The following is a 21,954-nucleotide window of genomic DNA, read 5'->3' as shown; positions in this document are numbered from 1 at the left end:
TGGCCCCGGGGAAGCCCACACGCCCTGCCCCGCCGGGACAGCCCCGCCGCGCCGGGTAGCGGCCGGGGGGGCGCGGGGAGGAGGAGGAGGAGGCGAGCGGGGAGGGGGCGCTGCCGTGCGGTCCCCGAAGCACAAAGCCGGAGGGTCTCGGCGGGGGGGAGGGGGAGAGGATGGGCGCCGGGCGGGGGAGGGGGCTGTAAGTGGCCTTGGCGGCGAGGGGGGAGTGGTCAGGCTAGAGGAGATCGTTGGGCCTGAGGGAGCTTTGGAGCGGGAGGGATCCTTGCTCCGGTTTGACTCCGGATTGTGATTGCAACCCCCCCCCCCCAGCCCTCTCGCCGAGCGGTGGGCAGGGGGGGCTCCGGTTTGACTCCGGATCGTGACTGCAGCCCTTTCGCCCTGCAGGGCTGTGCCAGCCAGGGGCCTGCCTCAGTCTCGGGGGGGTGCCCAGGCAGGCAGGCAGCGGGTGGGGAATGGCTGGCAGAAGCCGCCGCTCCTGGCTCAGCGTGCTGCTCGGTCTGGTGCTGGGCTTCCTCCTGGCCTCCCGCCTCATCCTCCCGCGGGCCTCGGAGCTGAAGACGGGCGGCCACCGGCGCCAGGCCAGCCTGGAAGGGTGCCGGGCCAAGCTGGCGGGGGGCCTCCTCCACAGGGACCCCCCGGGGGGCTTGCTGTGGCCCCACGAGCCCGCCAGCCTCCACGGCCACAACCCGCCGGCCAAGAACTTTCTCTTCGTGGGGGTCATGACCGCTCAGAAGTACCTGCAGAGCAGAGCTGTGGCTGTCTACAGGTGAGCACCGGCCTCTGACATCCCCCCCTGGGGTGGGCAGGGAGATCTGGTGTGTGTGTGTGTGTGTGTGTGTGCACGCCTGTGTCTGCCCTGCCCTTTGCACTGACCTGCATCTCACATGCTCAACCTTGCAGGGCTGTTGTGAGCATACAAGGCAGAACGTGAAGCAGCTTTGGGGCTTAATGGACTAGAAAGGTGGAAGTATCAGTGAAGCCAGTAAATATTCTTCCCACCCACTTCTTTTCTATCCATATAACTCTGTGACACCCCCCCCCCCGGCCTGCATTCTTTAGGGAGCTTTGGAAGACCCCTGCCTCATTCCAGCTACCAAATGCAGCTGTTCTGCTTCTGGCCTTTATCCCTCTCTGGATATGTGGCAGTCACATCGCCCAGCTTCCCTTCCCCGCTTGCACTGCTTCAAACCGTGCCCGAATCCCTACTCCTAGCTTTCCAGGAACGCCAATCCTGCACGTGTCAATAGTGTAACATAAACTGTCTCATTGTGGGGTCTTTCTGTAGGGGGAGAGAGATCCCTTGAAAATCTGGCCCCAAATCTAACCCTTCTTCCTCAACAGGCATGGTGAGCTTTTCCCCTATGCTAAGAAGTTTGAGGTTTGCATGGGAGAAGAAGGGAAGGTGGTCAGATTTCTCCTCTGCCACCATCACCATCTCAGACCCGCTTTGTAGTTCCAGGGGAATCTTGCTGCATACCTGCTTTTCTGAGCAGGCCCCAGCCTCCTCTTTATCCTGCTTTACGGCAATTGGATTGAAATCCAGAAAGAAGACTCGCCCTGCGGGCGGTTAAGAAGGCTGCTCGAAAGAGAACCCTTCTGGGGATTTGCAGCTGGGTTTTCTTTGACCTGCAGATTCAGATCTAGCTTAGCTGGCAAGCAATTTCGTCCCAAACCTTCAGGCTGTGCTTTTCGCAGGCCTCTGCGGGAACTCACGGTTTCCTGCTTTTTGAATAGGGTTTCTTCAGTCTTTGCTTTTAGGTGGAAGCTTAGGTGAGAAACCAGCTAGACCTACCATGACCTGGGGGGAAGGAATTCTTAACATAATGGCTGTTCTGCAAATAGTAAATGAGGCGCTTGGGGGACCCACATTTCAGGTTGAAGCTGCCTAGCTATGTAAAAAGCAAAATTTGTCATCCTCCTTTGTTTGCAGGCTCCCAGGTCCTTAAGCTTATCTGCAATTTGCCTGGTTTTTATCTTACCTGGAGGCTTTTTATCTTACCTGGAGATTTGAGGAGGCAGGAGGGAAGTTTTCTTTGGCTCCACATACCACTCCTGTGACCTTGACGCCATGTATTTCCAAAGCAGAAGAGCTACCTGGACTGTCTGCTGCATTTTTATTAATAAGTTTATTAATAAATGTATTAATCAATTCAGAACCTAAGAAGAGTCATGCTGGATCAGACCAGTGAGTTTATTAGTCAATTCAAAACCAAGAGCCCTGCTGGATCAGACCAGTGCTCCATCTAGCCGAGCATCCTGTCTTACCTAGTGGCCAACCAGTTACTCCAGAGGACCAAAAATGGCATAGATGCCCGAGGCCTTCCCCAATGTCACCTCCTGGGACTGCTATTCAGTGGCTGACTGCCTGTACACATGGAGGTTCCATTTCCCTTGTAAATCAATTTGTGTTTGGTGAGCGTGAATTTCCACAATTGCTTTCCTTTACCCAGGAAAGGCCTACAGGTCTCACCCCAAGGGGTGCCTGTCAGTGACCCCTTCCAAAAGGGCATGGCATTTCTTTTCCTGGGAGGAATGAATTGACAACCTGTTCGTTAACTATGGGGTAATGTGAAATTGTGCTCAGGAGTGGAGGAGCGTACAGACTGAATCTGCTACGTGATCCTAGGCCCGTGGTGGCGAACCTTTGGCACTCCAGATGTTGTGGACTACAATTCCCATCAGCCCCTGCCAGCATGGCCAATTGACCATGCTGGCAGGGGCTGATGGGAATTGTAGTCCATAACATCTGGAGTGCCAAAGGTTCACCACACGTGCAGAATAATGCGCTTTCAATCCACTTTCACAATTGTTTGCAAGTGGATTTTGCTATTCCGCACAGTAAAATCCAGCTTCAAAGTGCATTAAGAGTGGATTGAAAGTGTGTTATTCTGTATGTGCAGAAGGGGCCCTAGATTTTCAAAATTACCCCTACCTGTATAGCTCTTTCTTGGTAACCCCAGAATTCCTTTTAAAAAAAAAATAGTTATCCTGTGTTTCAATAAAAAAGGCCCAGTTAACAACCTATAGTTTCCTCTGTCCATGGTCAGTTGGCCTAGAATCTTTGCACCCAGGGACTTGCTAGTTTTCTTATTTCAGAATGTCAATGACTTGCTAGCTTTCTTATTTCAGGGACGTTTAAAAGGAGTCTGAAAATGGTAGCCCCCCTCCCTCCATCTGCTGTTTGAAACGGTATAGCCCTGCTCTCTGCTTTTGTGGTGTGTCTGCAAGTAGGACTGAGCCACCCCAGCCGAGTGCTTCCAGACCGTCTTCATCATAATTCGGACTTCTGTGTCACAGAAGTGCTTGTGACTCTTGGGACACAGTTGCATGCTGTAGCAACAACCCCCTTTAATCTTGTTTGTGTGATCAGCTCTCGGTGCAAAGCTTCTTTGTTTCCTTTCCAAGAGACGTCTGCTTTACAGGTCTTCCTCTCGCCCGTTTCTGCATCTGTGAATGTATATATACATATTTTTTAAAGGTGGTTAAAAGTGAGGGTTGCCAATACTGTAAGGGCAAAGGGGGACACTCTTGAACAGGAAACACTCTTCCGAATCCAGCCCAGGCTCTAGCTCCTGTTCATGTGAATGAAAGCAGATGACTGGCGGAGCTTCTCTGAGATTAGCCCTCTTCCCGTGCTGTTTGTCTTGCTCTGATATTTATTTTGCCCTTCGTCTCAAGAGACTCACAGTAGCCTGGTGCCCTCCATTTTATCCCAGCACTGGCCCTTGCGAGATAAGGAGAACCAGTGTCAGACTGGAATGGAAGAGGCCCAGATTTGAGTCCACACTCCACCATTAGAGACTTGCTGAGTAACCTGGGGCCAGTCATACACTGTTGCCAGAGGTGGGATCCAGCAGGTTCTCACAGGTTCCCGAGAGTAGGTTACTAATTATTTGTGTGTGCCGAGAGGGGGTTACTAATTGGTGATTTTGCCACGTGATTTTTGTCTTAGTTACGCCCCTCCTCTCAGCAGTAGTGTGCAGAACTTGAAGCAGTCTAGCAGGAGGTGCACCAGCATGCGTGGCAGCCTGCGTGCATTCGTTTCCCGCCCAAGGACCGGCGCAGTGGCCCCAGCCCAGGAATGCCCCGCTCCCGGAATGCCCGGCCACGCCCCTTAGTGCCCCGCCCAGCCCCATTGGCGCTACGCCACAGTTTGAATCCCACCACCATGGGAACCTGTTACTAAAATTTTTGGATCCCACCACTGACTGTTACCCATCCCGCATGGCTGTTGTGAACATAAATCAAAGAATCGTTGAGTTGGAAGAGGCCACAAGGGCCATCCTGACCAATCTCCTAACATGCAGGAAGATGTAATCACGGCACTCCTGACAGATGGCCACGCCTCTGTGTAAAAGCCTCCAAAGAAGAAGAATGGTTTGGATTTATACCCCGCCTTTCTGTCCCATAAGGAGACTCAAGGCAGCTTACAAACACCTTTCCCTTCCTCTCCCCACAACAGACACCTTGTAAAGTAGGTGGGGCTGAGAGAGTTCTGAAGAAATATGCCTAGTCCAAGGACACCTAGCAGGCTTCATGTGGAGGAGTAGGAAAACGAACCAGGTTCTCCAGATTAGAGCCTGTCACTCATGTGGAGGAACCGGGAACCAACCCCGGGTATCCATGAAACAAGAGAGTCCATGATCCAGCAGAGCTTACTATAACCCTCTGTAATATACCAAGGTTCATTGGCTTGCGATGTGGCGTGGGCTCCTTGAAAACTGAATACATTCTCCTCCCCTCTGCCAGTTTTTTTTAATGGTGTCTAGGATAGTGGGTTTGGCGAAAAATGCCGCGAAAACATACAGTCATGAAGAACTGTGCAGAATAAAGCCACTATTTCTTACTCCTGAAGTTCCTTTCAATTCAGATTCAGCGTGTGACTTCCAATTGGATTTTTTTTTTTTTTTGAGACCGAGAGAGACTTTTCTTCCTCTTCTCAGATGCTGGCGGCTTTCAAAACTATAGTCTATTGTTTTTCTTTTAATCTACAATTTGGCAAACTCAGATGTGGGCAGATGGATGGCCCAGCCAGACTTCTAGTGTTATCAAGAAGGCGTTGGCAGGTGAGGGAAGAGTCAGTCTGCGCTGCTTTGCCAAATGTGCTGGTCATAAAAAAATTCCAAGAGAATGTTCCATGGCAATTGGAAAGGAAAACCCAAGAATCAGGTCAAAGAACAGGTATAAAAAGCCACTAGCAAAACATTCTCTTTGTGTCATATGCAGCAAGGATTGAGGTGACTGGTAGCCATTTCTGTGGTTCTGTAATTAACTTGGATGGCACCCGTAAGCTCTGGAAACTTGAATTCAGCTTTGCAAATGGATAGGAAGAAATGTGAGTTAAAAATGCCCCTGTAACCAGAGCCTAAAAGGCAATTTTTCCACAGCATATGTATAACGGGTTGCAGTCTTTATAAAGGAACCCATTTTCCTTTTTCCCTGTTCACATGTGTACCCTTCACCCAGAGGCGTTCCTCCCATTGGGCAAAGTGGGCAGTTGCCCTGGGCGCCGCCTTGTGGGGGGCACAAAAACTGCAGGTTCATTTGTGGGATTTTTTATATTTTCTGTGTTTTTCCGTTTTGGCCTGCAGAGGGTGCAGTTTTTAGGCTAGCAGCACCAAAATTTCAGGGATTTTTCAGGAGACTGTCCTGATGATATTAGCCAGGTTTGGTGAGGTTTGGTTCAGGGGGTCCAAAGTTATGGACTCCCAAAGGGAGTGCCTCCATCCCCATTGTTTCCAATGGGAGCTAATAGGAGATGGGGGCTACACCTTTGAGGGTCCATAACTTTGGACCCCCTGAACCAAACTTCACCAAACCTGGGTGGTATCATCAGTAGGGTCTCACAAAGGTACTCTGAAATTTTGGTGGTGCTATCTTAATAATTGCACCCCTGACAGCAGGCACCCCCTGACAGCAGGCATTTCCCCAGATTTTCCTTTTCAATCCACCCCCTTCCTGCCAATGCTTGTTTTCTTTCTTTCTTTTATTCTCTCAGTGCCTAATAAAGGTTATTATTATTATTATTATTAAATCCACCCCCTTCGGCATGGATTGAAAAGGAGAATCTGAGGTCCCCAGTTTAAACATTGAAAGTGATACTGTTTCAGTGTGGAAGATAATCCACCCCAAAACAGTATCACTTTCAATGTTTAAACTGGGGACCCCAGATTCTCCCTTTAAGGTGGATTTAAAAGGAGAATCTGGGCTCCCTAGTTTAAATACCATTGAAAATAATGCTGTTTGGGGGTGGATTCCAGCATCACTTGGTTAAACTAGGGACCCCAGATGTGTTCAGATTTGTGAGTTGGGGGATGTTCTATAATGTGATGGTGACTTTGAAATGACCTGGTTGAAAAAAATCTTTGTTTGGTCACGGTGGGGGAGGGTGGCTGCCCATGGGGGGGCATCAAACTCAGGTTTTGCCCAGGGCTCCAGTTTGCCTAGGTACGCCACTGCCTTCACCCGTTCAGGCAGCGATTGGAGCCCATGGAAACAATCTGGGTTACTTTTGTGCCTTCGGAAAGACACTTCTTTTTAAAAATTTCCTACAACGCTTGTGTAGCTGTGCAGGTATACGGAAAAGAACACCCGCAGCCGTGCCGATCATCCCACAATATGGGCATCACCTGCATGTGCAATTCACAAAAGAAATGGAAAAAGAGACTCCCTTGCAAAAGGATTGCTGGTTTAACGATTCTCAAAAATCCTGCATTGATGGGAATAAAATGGACTAAACTTGTTTTGTGAACAGGACCTGTGTGAAGGCCCCTCCCCCCCCCCAAATGTGGTTTTATACCATCCTACACCCATTATATTGCGCCTGTGCGGAATCCACTATAGAAAATTTTGGGGGCTTTTAAAAAATTGGAATGCACGAATCTGCTTGATACTGAATTGGACCCCTTGGTCCATCAGACTCAATACCATCTGCTCAGACTGGCAGAATTTCCAGGGTCTCACAGGGGTCTTTTGCATGACATACAGCTAGATCCTTTAACTAGAGGTGCTGGGGATTGAACCTGGGACCTTCTGTGTTCCAAGGAGACGCACAAACACTAAGCCCTGGCTTTCAGGCTGGAAGAGGCTCAGATGCAGATCTATCCTGGCCACCAGCTTCTCCGCCATGCCAGTTGACTGGGTCAGCCAGAAGGACCTCAGTTCAAATTCGACCTTGGGTGTGAGCTCACAGCCTGAGGCTGAGCTGTTTTATTTATTTTTTCCTCTCTCCGCCTCATTTCTGCCAGCACAGGACCATAAAGCTGACCACTCATGCCTGGTCCTTGTAAAATTTCAGATCAGGGCCTGCCTGTTTGCTGCTTGAAACTAAAATGGGAGTCTTGTGGCTTCTCTGAAGGCTGCCAGATTGATCACTCCAGGGCCCAGGCCGTTTGGGTAGGCCAGAGCCTTATAAATCTGTTAGCCCTTAAGTAGTCCTTAAGTATCCCTTCGGTATATTGTAAGTTCCTGGGATAGCCATATGTGAACTCTTCAAAAGATAATAAATGCTATTAGGATTCTTACATGTGTTCTTTGGGGTGGTGAGGGGAGATGCCCCTCCCGATATTGGTGGTATAAATGTCAATATAGGGGTATTGATTTGGATTGTTTTTATCCTCGAACTCATGGTGCCAAGGATGTATTTGGAATTTTATGGTAATGTTATGGATTTTGTTGTGTGATGTTGTTTTATGACGTGTCAGTTCTTTGTTGTTAACTGCCCTGAATACAGCTGGGGAAGGGAGGCTTGGAAGACAAATAAATAAGCCACGGTTAGGGATACTTAAATTTTCTTCCTGGGACTCTTGCAGAGGCCCTTTCCGCACATGAAGAATAATGAAGAATAATGCACTTTCAATACACTTTGCAGCTGGATTTTACTGTGTGGAATAGCAAAGTCCACTTGCAAACAATTGTGAAAGTGGATTGAATGTGCATTATGTGGCCAGAGTCTGTACCTTAGACCTCAGTTTGTTCGAAAGCCACAGGGTTCCTCAGAACTGTATTATGGATGCCTTAAAAAGAAGGTTAACCGGGGTCCCCAACGTGATGCTTGTGGGCCTCGTGGCACCTGCCAACATGTTTGGGCCCACCAAACATTTTTAGAAAGCGGGTGGGCATTTTGTCCGGCAAGCCTTCTAAGAGGCCATTGGAGACCTGATTGGCCAAATTAAATAAAGTTTCAATGGCAGCTACCGCCAAAGTTCTGGCTTCAATCTTGCACTTCTCCTTCCTGGTGTATTTTTTAAAATTGCCCACCCTCTCCTCTGCACTTGGGCTTCCTCTGTGCGTATGACTTCACTTCCTGCAGCCGCCATTTTGTGGTTGCGCCTTCTACTCACTGTCAGAATTCTAAAGGTGCTTACATGTTTGCAAAGTTTGGGGTAGTGACGTTCACGCAACGGGCATCATACCCGCGCAACTGAGCCACAACAGGGAACGCTGAGTATGTTCCATATGTTCTGTGCTCATGTGGGACAGCTGTGAGGCCACTATGGTTGGCCAGTGCACTGTGGAAATATGGGAAGGGTCCCTTTAGAGAGAGACGGGGGTCTAATAATTAATTGCAAAGGCGGCATACAAGTTAAATAAAACAGACAATGCATGAAGTAAATAAATAAACAGCCCTGCACACTTCTTATAGCAGCTTACCAGAAGCATTTGGTTATGAAGGAAGCTAGCAGGGTATGAGGGAAATAGCCTTCCTGCTATCAGTATTTGCAGGTACATTGTCTCTGAACATGGGGATTCCATTTTGCTAACAGTTTTGAGAACAGAAGAAGAGTCGCCCAAGACTACGTTGTGGCATGCAAAAGTCCAACTGTAGATATTCAGGGGTGTCCTGCAGTAAAAAAGAATCCAAAGGAGAAGCAGCCCTCTGAAAGTAGAAGCATTAGAAAGCCATAAGCGAACGTTTATCTCTGTGCAAGGAAACCCAGCGTTTCCCCCCTGTCTGTAGTTTCTCACCCTCAATGCGGACAGTTAATCTTTCATGATGCAGGAAACAAGTAAAGGAAATTAATTGGCTTGGGTAAAGGGAAGTCATTAAAGAAGAGTAGCCCAGAGAACCTAATCCGGGCACTTTATCAGATGAATCTGCTTGGAGTGGTGTGTGTGTGTGTATGTGTGTTAGGGGGGGGGGGGGGGGTAGGTAGGAGAACGAAGGCAGCTGGAAGGAACAGCTGAAAAAAAAACCCACACCAAATTCTTTTGGGCTCAAGGGACTGGCCGTTGTCTGCAGCCTCTGCTGCGGTTTTTTTATGGGAATGTTTTTAAAACGCCTTGGTCAATGCTGGGAGAAAAAAAAATTGATCAGAAATGTGTTTGGTCAACTCTTCCTGGCTCCTGGGGTTTTTGTGTGTGCAGGGGGTGGGGGTGGGGAGGATTGTGTCTTGTTTCATTTCCTTGAGGCAGTCGTGAAGTGAGAAAACCGTTTTCCTGGATGTGACCTCCGAAGAATGAATGAAGCATTCTCCTTGGTAGGAGCTTACTGTAACTCAGAGGTGTGTCCGGCTGCATTTAAAAGTCACCGGCAGAAGGAAGGGGAGGAATGGAGAATCACCGTCATTCTTCCCTTTCTGAAAAATGTAATTTGAGGGGTGGGGTAGGCCGATATCAAAACTGGCCTTTCCTAAATGGACTCCTTTCTGTCCCTAATTAACCATCCCAAACTCTGGCCCCTTCCGCACAGGCAGAATAGTGCACTTTTAATCCACTTTCAATGCACTTTTCGACTGTGCGGAGTAGTAAAATCCACTTGCAAACAATTGTGAAAGTGGGCTGAAAGTGCATTATTCTGCCTGTGTGGAAGGGGCCTCTCACAGTTTAGAAGCTGTGGCATAGTGGAGACAGTGCTGGTTTTAACTGCATATCTTAATTGTTTTAATTGTGTATTTATGGTTGTTCACTGCTTTGACCCTGTAATATATAAGCCAAATGAATAATAATAGTAATAATAATATTAAACGAAACTACAGATCACGTACACAGCTGCTGCAAAAAGATCACCCAGACTGAGTGTAAACAGAGGAACAGCTCAGTGGCCAAGATGATCCACTGGAATTTATGCAAGAATTACAACATTTGAATAGTTTAAAAACTGGTAGGAACAGTGTCCAGAGAAAGTCACGGAAAATGAGAAGGTCAAGATCCTGTGGGACTTTCGAATCCAAATGGACAAAGTATTGGCACATAATAAACTGGACATCACAGGGATTGAGGACAAGAAAGTGGCCATTAACATAGCAGTACCTAGTGACCACATGGTTGTTGGAAAAGAACATGAGAAGATCACTACATTTAAAAATCGAGCTTCAGCGTCTATGGCACAAACCATCTGAGGTTGTCCCAGTGGTAATCGGCACCCTGGGGGCCTTTCTGAAAACGCTAGGGCAGCTCTTGAACATCTTCAAATCGACAAAATCAACATCGGTCCGATTCAGAAGGCAGCCCTGCTGGGATCTGCTCAAATACTATACAACTTCCTAGGCCTCTGGGTAGGGCTCGAATTGTAATGAAAGGCCAGCAACCGGCTAAAGAACTGGCAGCTGTGATATCAAACATAATAGTAATAATAATAATAGACACAGGGAGACCTGAGTCCACAATCATCTTTGTGCCCTGTGTAGGGTAGCCATCTACAGATGACCACAAAGAAGACGAGCAGACAAAAAGGGGACAAGCGGAAGAGAAACTCTTGCATATGCTAATTTACATTCCTAGGAATTCAATGTGCCATCATCATCAGACAGCCACCCCACAAATGTTCGTGTGGAGTAGTGGTTAGTGTTTCAGTCTAGAACCTAGGAGACTGGGGTTCGAATCCTGACTCTGCCACAGCAGTTTGTTGGGTGATTTTGGGGTAGACGCCCACTCTTATAGGGTCGTTGTGAGGATAAAATGAAGAGCAGGGTAAGCCCTTTTGGGGCGAAACAAATGAAGTAAATACAAAATCAGGCAGAATGCAGCTCTTTCAGTGACAGGCACCCTGTCATTCAATTGTTTACAGAAGACATCTTTGGTTCAACATCCCCCAATTGATCTTAATGGGCAGAAGCAGAATTCTCAGGAAAGTCCTCAAAAAATGAGCAGTGTCCTCTTAAAAGGAAAGAGGATCTCAGCATCTGAACTTCCCTGGATCAGTGACACTTTCTCTCAGCCTAATCTGCCTATGAGGATTAGAAGGGGGGGGGGGGCACGGCTGTCCCCAGGAGGTCCTTGAGCGAAGGACAGAATAAAAATCAAATTAATGGCTTCAGGCAGCCCTGACAGAAAAGCTGTCTCTTTATTAGTGGCCAGTGACAGACCCAAATGAAGGCAAAAGGACCTAAGCTAACTTTAAGAGGCTTTGCAGCATCCCCCCCCCCAAAAAAGTGTTAATTGAAAAAAGTTATAGACACCATTCATAGTTTGAGGCACTGACGAAACTGTAACTCACTTGGCATGTGGTTAACGGCGAATTTTTAAATGTCATTTTTATTTTTTCAGACATAAAACATACAAATGTAAAAAAACACAACCCGCCGCACATCATATATTGACTTCCAGTTATCTCATCTTTGATTAAAACTAGGCTCCTGCATATATAATTAATTCGGTAGTTCTTTCTTAAGTGTATTCTAGTGGTTACAATCTACTGTTTTCTTCAGATTTCAAACTCTGCCACTACTTCTCGATTTGAAATCAAACTATTTCCCGTGAAAGGTTTCTTTAAAAATTGTTCAAACGATTCTCTCTCAATAGTGTCGTCAACTTTAGACAAGAAACGGATCTGTGGTCAATGTCTGAATATCCTGTAACTTTCGTCAATTTCTAAGATTATTACTTCTTCAACTTACCTTTATTAGGCATATCATTAAAACAAAATACAGGACAGAGTGGGAAGGATTATTAGATCTTTCTGCACAATGCCACAGAGCAGGAGTTTCCGCAGCTTTGAGGCCCCTTCCACACATGCAGAATAATGCACTTTTAGTCCACTTTCAATGCCCTCTGCAGCTGGATTTTACTGTGTGGAATAGCAAAATCCACTTGCAAACAATTGTGAAAGTGGATTGAAAGTGCATTATTCTGTATGTGAGGAAGGGGCTGTTGTTTCTGATATGATCGTGTGTTGGATCTCCCAATGCTCACTGCTTTAAACCTGAGGGCAGATACATCCCTAATGGGAATTTGCTTTTCAGAGGATACTTTTCTTTGATTCCAATACTTTTCTTTGATTCCTCCTCTGTTTCTAATAGGGATTCCAGATATTTTGAATATGTCTAGACAGTAAAAACAGTTTAACATTTCAGTTGCGTCTCCACAAGGTATATTTTAATAGGTGTTCCCGTCAGGTTAGTGGTTTAATAATTGTTATCCCGACCAAGTGGGTAGTGGAATATGACTTTATTGCCTGGTAATAATTTTGTATATGAAAAATAGGTCAGTCTTCAAAATCCGAATCCTGTTTGAGTTTTTTAAAAAAATAATTCTGATCATTTGACTCTGATCATTCCCGTGGGAACATTTTTAAAATGCTGTGGAACGAATCAGTAGGTTTCATGTCTGTGATTTTTTAAAAACCAATGTGAACATTTTGGAACCTGAGGTGACATAAAATCTCCACTGTTCTTTTTCTGAACATGTGAACTGATCCTTTTCTTGTCTGAAAACATCTGTGGGCTCCTGGTATAAAATAGCAGGGATACATTGAAGGAATGCTTAATTTGCGCACCCCTAGAGTGTTTCCAAGTCTGATTCTGAGTGCAGATTATATTGCACTCTTTCCTAGCAGAACTAAAAAAGTTTGACTTGAGTGCCCAGAATGGAGGGGAGGGGAGAAAGCATAAAACTATCTGGTTTCCAAAGTAGAGTCTTCTTTTCACATTTTGCTTTGGCAAAAGCACACCTTTTATTTGTAGACTGAAAGTTGAAAAAATAATAGAGAACAGTTTTAGGCTGTGTGGCCTTTGAAATCCCAAAACTGAGGTTTGAATGTATATCTCAGTGACAATTGTTCTTTGGAAGGTTCGGGTTTTGAGGGAGATAACTTGGGGATCTACTTGGGAACCCGGGCATTGTAGAGACTGCGTCCATTTTAAGCATGATTTTTCTGATAATGCACTGAGACTTGTTCAGGCAGATGTGCTGCTTCCTCTATCCCTGAAATTTGGGATTGTCTACTCCAGAATTGCATCTGTTCAGGTGGAATTTAGACAAATCAGAAATTGGTGCCTATACCAGTGTAATGTAGTGGTTAAGAATAGGTGGACTCAAATCCAGAGAACTGGGTTTGGTTCCCTGCACCTCCACATGAAGCCCGCTGGGTGACCTTGGGACAGTCATACCTGTCTCCAAACTCAGCCCCACCTTCCTCACAAGGTGTCTGAAGTGGATAAGTCACTTTGAGACTTCTTGAGGTAGGGAAAGGCAGGGTGTAAATCCAAACTCTTCTTCTTTTAAACCTATGTGTAGCATTTATTTTGTTGATGGTCTGTTGCTTTTTGTGTCCTTGATAGTCACCTTGATTTGTTAGTCATCTTGATTGTGAGAAGGGAACATACAAACAGAATAATTTGGTGGGAAAACTGAAGGCTCTTTGTTCTGAGGTAGCATATTTATTTTTTCTTCTTTTAAAAATAATCTTGTGCTGGTTGAACTAGTCCAAACATAATGCAAAGCCAGGTGATGCATCCTACCAAATTCTTTCATCCAGATTTGGTTAGTTGTGATGTCAGAACACAGATTATTTAGCTTTGTCAGTTGGCGCAAAACTAGGATTTCAAACTGTGGTCCTTTAGCTCGTTTGTTGTTGTTATTTTCTTAATCACAATTAATTGTGGGTTGTGTGATGTCTGAACGTGCAAACCTCAAGGGTTTGTTTCATAGTGCTACCCCATGTGCCTGTAATGACAGCCCTACTGGGAAGCAAAGGAGATTCAAGAGAATAAAAATGAATCTGTGTGCACTAGGATTCTTTAGTTGCATCTGGGACATTAACCAGGAGTATTGCATGAAGAGAGCCAGTGTGGTGTGGTGGTTAAGAGTGGCAGACCCTAATCTGGAGATCCAGGTTCAATTCCCCGCTCCTCCATATAAAACCTTTGGATGATGTGGGGCCAGTCACGGTTCTCTCAAAACTCTCTCAGCCCAAACAAAGGTGGACAATGTCAAACCACCTCTGAGCATTTTTTGCCTTGGAAACCCTATGGGGTCAACATAAGTCAGGCTCTTTCCACACATGCAGAATAATGCACTTTCAATCCACTTTCAATCCACTTTGCAGCTGTGCGGAATAGCAAGATCCATTTGCAAACAATTGTGGAAGTGGATTGAAAGTGCATTATTCTGAATGTGCGGAAGGGGCTTCAGCTGGGACTTGACAACATGTTCTACTACCAGTTGCGTAAACAACATTTTATCAGATCCCATTGCCGCCATGACTGCCTCTTGAATGAAGTGTCCTGACTCTGTCTCTTCTTCATAGCGCTCTCTGTGCTATGAACTTGCAAAGGATTGTGCTGCTTGTGACTTCAAATTGGCTGTCTTTTTCCATAATCCAACCTGCGGTTTGCGTGTCATCTGCAAACTAAGCTTGCCAACCACGGCTTGAAACCAGCTTGCAATCCTGCTCTGCTGGAGAAAGCATTGCTTCAAACGCAACGGCAGATTGTGTCGTTTTGGCTTTATTATGAGGTGCTTGTTCTCTGAGCCGTGGAACCGGTGGGCACAGGAACACAGAGCTGTTTCATGTCACATCCTGCTGTGGCTTGGCGTTATGTATGAGTTCACTCTACAATGAGTCATGTTTCATTTCCATTACAACCATTTCCACTGAAATTGTAATATAAATTTTGTTTTACAAATGTCAGTGGAAGGGGCCGTCTGACTGCAGTTGAATTATGGTGACCCTGTAGGGTTTTCAGGGCAAGAGACAAGCGGAGGTGGTTGGTCATTGGCTGCCTCTGCGTAACAACCCTTGACTTTCTCGGTGGTCTCCCACCCAAGTGAACTAGAGCCAACCCTTAGCTTATCTTCTGAAATCTGGCCATCAAATCAGGTAATAGCTTCAGTCTTGACCTCAATAAAGGCTCCAGAAGGGAACTCATTGAGGCTAGAACTTTTTGATAAGGAAATGCCTTTCCGAGTGTGTAAATGTTCTGTAGCTGTGAATCCTAGTAATTTCCTGTCTTAACTAGCCTTACCTGAATTTTTTGAGTTAATGATGCGTACTGTGATGAATGACTTGATTTATGTAATGTCTGGAACCCAGTGCTGCTTCTTAGTATTGGCTTTACCCAACCAATAAAGGTTGGACTCATTTTGCATCTTGCTAGTGGAAAGTTTTATTTATATATGCATTTACATATGTGTGTATGTTTACAGTCTACCTTTCTCATTCAAATTCACGGTGGTTTACTTGGAAAGAATCAATCGACAGATGGGGCGTTGAGTAAATAATGCAATAGGATTAGAACTAACCAGAAGTCTAAAACCAGAACTGAAGCAAAGCAGAAGTGACCCGTTAAACGATACGTTGCATGACTCATTAAATGAGGTGACATGTTAACGAGACACATTAAAGTGATACAAAATTCCACATGAGAATCCTCGGTTCAGCAAGCTGTCCATAGTAGGATAGACCACTGTCCCTACCAATTTTTTCAAGTAACTTTGTGAATCGTTTCGTACAGTGCAACTCTACTGCCTTTGTAGAAAAGCCCTCTTGAATAACTCAATTTTGCACAGTTTGTGGAAGGAAACCAGGAGTGTGGGAGCCTTCCGGATCTTCTCAGGCTTGCCGTTCCATATGATGGGAGCCACAAAAGAGAAGGCACATGTGTGGGCCATTGGCGAATTTGCCCATTTTCAGGTTGGCATCTGCAGAAGACCCTCCTCCAATATGCAAAGTTGTCATGGCGAACATAGAGGGACCCGTGGCTTCCCAGATATAAAGGTCCAAAGCCATGAAGTGATAGCTAATACCTTAAATTGAGCCCACGAACTGATGGTGACCAAAGGATGGGACTAATATGCATGTTCTATTGAGCTCCCATCAAGTTGCAGCCGATTTAGTAGACTTTTCAAGACAAGAAACAGAGGTGGTTTGCCATTGCCTGCCCGACTTCCACGGTGGTCTCTCATCACAGTACTAATCAGGGCCAACCATTTTCACCAGCTCTAACTCCTGATGGGGATTTTCCTCACAGGAGACTTCCTCTCTTTGACTATTTGCTTGTGCATCTTTGTGTGGGGCTGACTGTTATTTCTGACTGAGATGTCTGAGGTAAAACTTCTGAGGTAAAATTTCTCAGATTTTTGAAATATTTCCTTTCTCATTTAGGATTTATAGTGGGACTATCAAATGGTGGAGTTATTTCATATCATGATGCTGCCAAGACTTGATGAGACTGGGTTAGGTTGGCCATCCAACTGGGCTAGGCTGGGCCATCCAGGTCCGGGCAAGAGACAGACCAAGGTGGTTTATCATTGCCTGTCTCCCTATAGTGATTTTCTTAGTGGTCTCCAACCAAGTACTAAACAGGGCCAGTCCTACTTAGCTTTTGAGATCTGACAAGATTGGGTGGGCATGGACCATCCAGGTCAAGGCAACTGATGTCTTATAATGTTTCAAAAACATTCAGGCTCAATTTTGCAGTAATTTTCTTGAACAAGGGAATTATTGGAGGCTACGGGACAGCTGGGTCTTCTCTCCCAACTTTCCCCAAGCCGTTTATATTCTGTGTACCTAAGCAAGTAGCATTCCCCCCACCTAACTGGGTTTCCTCTTCTGTCCCACAGAACATGGTCTGGCACAGTTCCAGGGAAGGTGGTCTTCTTCTCCAGCGAGGGCTCGGACACTTCCCTTCCAATCCCCATTGTGTCGTTGCCTGGTGTAGATGACTCTTACCCTCCCCAGAAGAAATCATTCATGATGCTCAAGTACATGCACGACTATTACTTGGACAAGTATGAGTGGTTCATGAGAGCCGATGACGACGTTTACGTCAAAGGAGACAAACTGGAGAGCTTCCTTCGGAGTTTGAATAGCAGCGAGCCGCTTTTCCTCGGGCAGACGGGGCTGGGCACCACCGAAGAGATGGGGAAACTGGCGCTGGAGCCCGGAGAGAATTTCTGCATGGGGGGCCCCGGGGTGATTATGAGCCGTGAAGTCCTGCGGCGGATGGTCCCTCACATCGGAGAGTGCCTTCGGGAGATGTACACCACCCACGAGGATGTCGAAATCGGGAGATGTGTACGAAGATTCGCGGGAGTGCAGTGTGTCTGGTCTTATGAGGTATGTCAGCAGGGGGAAGAATGTTTAATGTTTAATCCCCTTATTTTCTCGATTGATTTGCAGTGAATAAGTTGACAGTGGCATAATATTCTGGTTGCATAGGTTTGTTTGGTATATCTATTTTTGTGAGTAAATAGGATTGAAAGCTACTGTTTTTGAAAACCAGAATAACATTGGAGTCTCCTCATTCAAATGTGCCAGTTCTGATAAACTGTTCAATCATCAGTCCACACTTGTGTCATGTCTCATGGGAAAGACTCGGTTTACCTATTGTTATACCAAGCAGCCCAGGCTCTGTATTTAGTATCGATTTTCTGTATTCTAGCAGTGTTTGGATCTGATACAAACTTAGCTTTCATTATTTTTTGTATTGCATATCCTCAGATATTTTTGCCCTTGGGCACAAATGACCCTAATTATTTCTCTGAAAGCCTCCAGGGCTTGAAGCTGGGCTTCAAGAAACTCTTTTTCAACAATGCCTCTTCTGTCTTTGGCATCGGCCCCCTTTCGCGCTGCTGGAAGAGTTCGGTGAAACACCAAAGCTATCTTGCTGGTTTTGATTATTAGTTGGTGCTGACGGAAGTAGCGCAAATGCTTTCTGCTTCTTGTGCTCCCCGTGGTTTCTGACTGAAGTTGAATGTGGTTCGTAGCTGCCTGATAATTACAGTTCCTACAAGGGAACATAATTTCATCAGCTGAGCCCACTGCACAACTGCACACGCTGCATTTTTTCCAAACACATGCACACGCACGCCCCTCCTTTAAATTGGACTCAAAGAAAAAACAATTTTCTGATTTAGAGCAGTCACCATATTTATACAGTGCTAAACAGCCTTCTTTCAGGAGGAATTTGCAAGCACTGGTTCACAAACCATGTGTGGCCCACCCCTTTTCATAGTGGTAATTAAAGGTAAAAAGGAGAATGCGGGGAAACCCTAAGAATTGAGCACTTCAAGCCTTCTAATGGTGGCAACCAAGCCATTCACTCAGCAGAAAGAAGTGGGAATCTAAAAGTCACCAGGACAGACAGCCGGCTTCAAGCAGGAGTCGTGGGCAAGATTGCCAGCTCTGGGTGGGAAATACCTGGAGATTTTGGGGGTGAGGTCTCGGGAGGGTGGGGTTTTGGAGGGGAGGATGCTCTTCTGGGTATGTTGCTGTATTTTTGTTTTGTTTTTTATCATTATTAATTTATATACCGCCCTCCCCCTGAGGGCTCAGGGCGGTTCACAACAAGGTTAAAACATACATTAAAACATAGTTTAAATATTAATTACATAAAAACAGAACCCATTTAGAAATGTGGATGGCATCTGGCTATCCCCTCCCCCCCCCTTGTGCCCACGGGAGGCCAGATGACACGGTAGATGTATTTTTAACCAGGCTGGCCAAACGCCTAGCAGAACAGGTCCGTCTTGCAGGCCCTGCGGAAACTTCTGTGTAAGTCCCTGCAGGGCCCTGATCTCCCTAGGGAACCTGTTCCACCAGGTAGGGGCCAGGGCTGAAAAGGCCCTGCCCCTCACGTAGGCTGCCAGCCTGACTCATTTTAATAGGGATCACTTAGGTGCAGGTCCTCCTCCCGAGGAGCCCGGGAGGGGCCTACCGCAGGCAATATCAATATGGGGAGAAGCATTTGGATTAGGAAATTCCTGGAGATTTTTTGGATGAATTTCAGATTTTCAGGATGGAGAGGCGATAGGCCTCCGTGAGGGATAATGCTACAATCTGCTTTTCGACATGGCCATTTTTCTCCAGGTGATCTTCTCTCTGTGCTCTAGAAATTAGTTGCAATGCCAAATCTCCAGCCACTACCTGGAGGTTGGCAACACTAGGGCCCCTTCTGCACATGCAGAATAATGCACTTTCAGCCCACTTTCACAATTGTTTGCAATTTAATTTTGCTATTCTGCACAGTAAAATCCAGCTGCAAAGTGCATTGAAAGTGGATTGAGAGTTCATTATTCTGCATGTGCGGAAGAGGCCTCAGTGAGGGTGAGATGTAAAGATCTGTAGATATCTCCATCGTGCTATTGCTGATGTTAACCTTTAAAGTCCTATGTGACTTGAGAATGACAAAGCTTAAGGACTGCCTACTTCTATATGAACTTACTCAACCACTACACAAAGGTCACCAACCTCAGAGAGGGAACTTCCACCGTAGAGGGATTTGTATCCCCCCTCCATTATGGGCTTCCACCAGTGAATGAAGACAGGTTTGTCCCATCAGACATTCCCTCAATGAGCCCTCCTTCCTGCCCTGTGCTTTAATTGGCAAGTAGGAAGTTAGCAACCTGTATAGCAGTAGACACTATGCCAGCTCTCACCCCAGATTCTCCTCTCCCCTTCAATTGGATGGGCGCCGGTCATGCATAGCTCTTTTGACCTGATTGGGTCTCTAGGACCCTTCTCTGGTCCAAACTAGACCAAATGGACATGGATCCTCGTTTATTCATGCTAATTCGGAAATTGTACAGTGCAACCTCCTGCCAGGTAAAATTGAACCATTCAGGCTCACTCTCCAACAAAAATACCTTTTCACCTCAGGAGGAGTCAAATAGGGTGTGCTGGCCCCGCACCTATTTAACCTATATATATAAAATTTAGGACCTTTGCAAGACCATCTCAACACGGTAGAAGTATCATCCACCTAAAGCAGGAGGCCATCCTATTCCCATTGCTACTGTATGTCTAATGATACTGCTATTCTATCGCGAAACCAGAGTTGGCCTTTATGAGATATTTAAAAGCATTCTTCAACTACTGTGATATAAATCTAACTGGAAGGTTAATCCACGAAAATCCAAAAATAGTAGTTTTCTCAACTCGCTGGAAACAGATGACATGGAAAATCAATAACATCCATCTTAATCAGGGTCAAATTCCTTTTAAATATTTAGGCCTAAATTTAACAATATCATAATTTCCAGTGGTCACTACAAAGTTATCTTGGGTTGCCCATAACTTCCGAAAAGGCTGCTATCAGGTATCGCCTCCCAATTCTATTTTCACGGGAAGGGTTTTCAATCCATCATTAAGCTGCCCTTCTGAAGATTTTCTGAAGGTGCTGTGATCCCAAAGACTCTTTACGGGATCCCCATATGGATCAATGTTTTCAACTCAGAAATTGATCTAATCCAAGCATCATTTCTGAGAGAAGAAAGCAATGGGAGTCCCCAATAGTAATCACCTTCAATTACTCTGTGTCTCTTGGAATGTGGACTAGTCCAACAGCCTCAAACCCTAGCTTGGATTTTCACAATAAAATTTGGCTCAAGACCACTTTAGATCCAAGGATGATCTATTATTACCGTGACACCTACTTAAAGATATTAATTACGCCTCCAAATGGTCCAAGGCAATTACCAACAAAATTAGGTATTACTGGAATAGATCTAACTGTCCTTCTCAAAAAACAGCAATGAGAACTTCTTATCTTCTGCCAAATCAAAGACAGACTGAAAGACCAAGAAATCTTCGTGCTCTTCTATTCATCCAAAATTCCAGTCAGTTTCCTCCTCGAGCTTTGGGCATCCTTCCAAGCATGGAGCTTGTTCAATTACCTGTTACTTAATCGTTGCCCACCGCATTTATGTTAGCCAGGGATTCAACAGTCTTCCTTCAGCCTCTACCAACGGAAGGTATCACCACCCAAACAACAAAGACAGTTCGGTCGCTTGTAATTCATTGACTCTTCACCCATATGTCCTCCTAGAGTGTCAACAAATGCAGATGCTGCCTCAGATTAATTCAACTTTACTAGTGGCTAGGAAAATTTCTAACCCTACTGTTGCCACACGCTTTCTTTCTGGAGATTACAATGCTCTCATACAACACGATGGTAGCTCTATACCCGACAACCATTTTAAAGTGCTAATTTATTCCCATTTTATTACTTTTAACTGTATTTTTAAATATATATATATATATTATACCAGTACACTAAACCAAATTGGTTTTTTTATTATTTGCACAGAATCAAATTTTTAAATATGTACTATGATACATAAAACAAACGTGAACTTCCTATAAAAGATAGGTATCGCTCAATCTGTCTAATCCAAGTATTACGGTAGGATACCTATTGCTGTATCATTTTGCTTTTAACTTTGCTAAACAGATCTATTTTATTGCAATTTTATATTGATTGTGGCCTTGCATTTGATGTGTAGGGCATTTTGTCGTTGCTTGCTCAGCTGTTTCCTTTTAAAAAAAGGAATCTGAAGTGATTTGATTCCCTTTGGGGTCAACCGCCAGGTTATGATCTGCTTTCTGCTGCTGAAACCATACTTGAGACTGAAGAATGTGGTTCGTGTAAAATCTTGGATCTATTTATGCCTATTAAAGGTTAATAAAGATAAAGATAAAGATTGGAGCAGCAGTGGCGTAGTGGTTAAGAGCAGGTGCATTCTAATCTGGAGGAACCGGGTTTGATACCCCGCTCTGCCGCTTGAGCTGTGGAGGCTTATCTGGGGAATTCAGATTAGCCTGTGCACTCCCCATCATATTATCAGCAGCTTGGTGACCTTTATTAGTCAATACAAAGTTCTTTCTGAAGCCAGCCCCACCTACCTCACATGGTGTTTGTTGTGAGGGGGAAGTGCAAGGAGATTGTAAGCTCCTTTGAGTCTCCTACCGGAGAGAAAGGGGGGATATAAATCCAA

At 45.4% G+C, this 21,954-nt stretch overlaps 1 protein-coding gene across 1 annotated transcript in view; it reads left to right on the top strand.

Annotated features, from left to right (window-relative positions):
* Positions 1–216: 216 nt before the first annotated feature.
* The window catches only part of CHSY1 (chondroitin sulfate synthase 1), an 81,975-nt gene continuing 60,237 nt past the window's right edge, over positions 217–21,954 (top strand). The window contains exons 1-2 of the mRNA XM_048481904.1: positions 217–784; positions 16,801–17,296. Coding sequence (XP_048337861.1) covers positions 471–784; positions 16,801–17,296 — 810 coding nt within the window. The 5' untranslated portion in view covers positions 217–470. The remainder of the gene's footprint in view (positions 785–16,800; positions 17,297–21,954) is intronic.

The sequence above is a fragment of the Sphaerodactylus townsendi genome, linkage group LG17 (genome assembly GCF_021028975.2).
Source record: "Sphaerodactylus townsendi isolate TG3544 linkage group LG17, MPM_Stown_v2.3, whole genome shotgun sequence".
NCBI classification, from domain to species: domain Eukaryota; kingdom Metazoa; phylum Chordata; class Lepidosauria; order Squamata; family Sphaerodactylidae; genus Sphaerodactylus; species Sphaerodactylus townsendi.
This window is presented reverse-complemented; position numbering and strand designations above follow the sequence as displayed.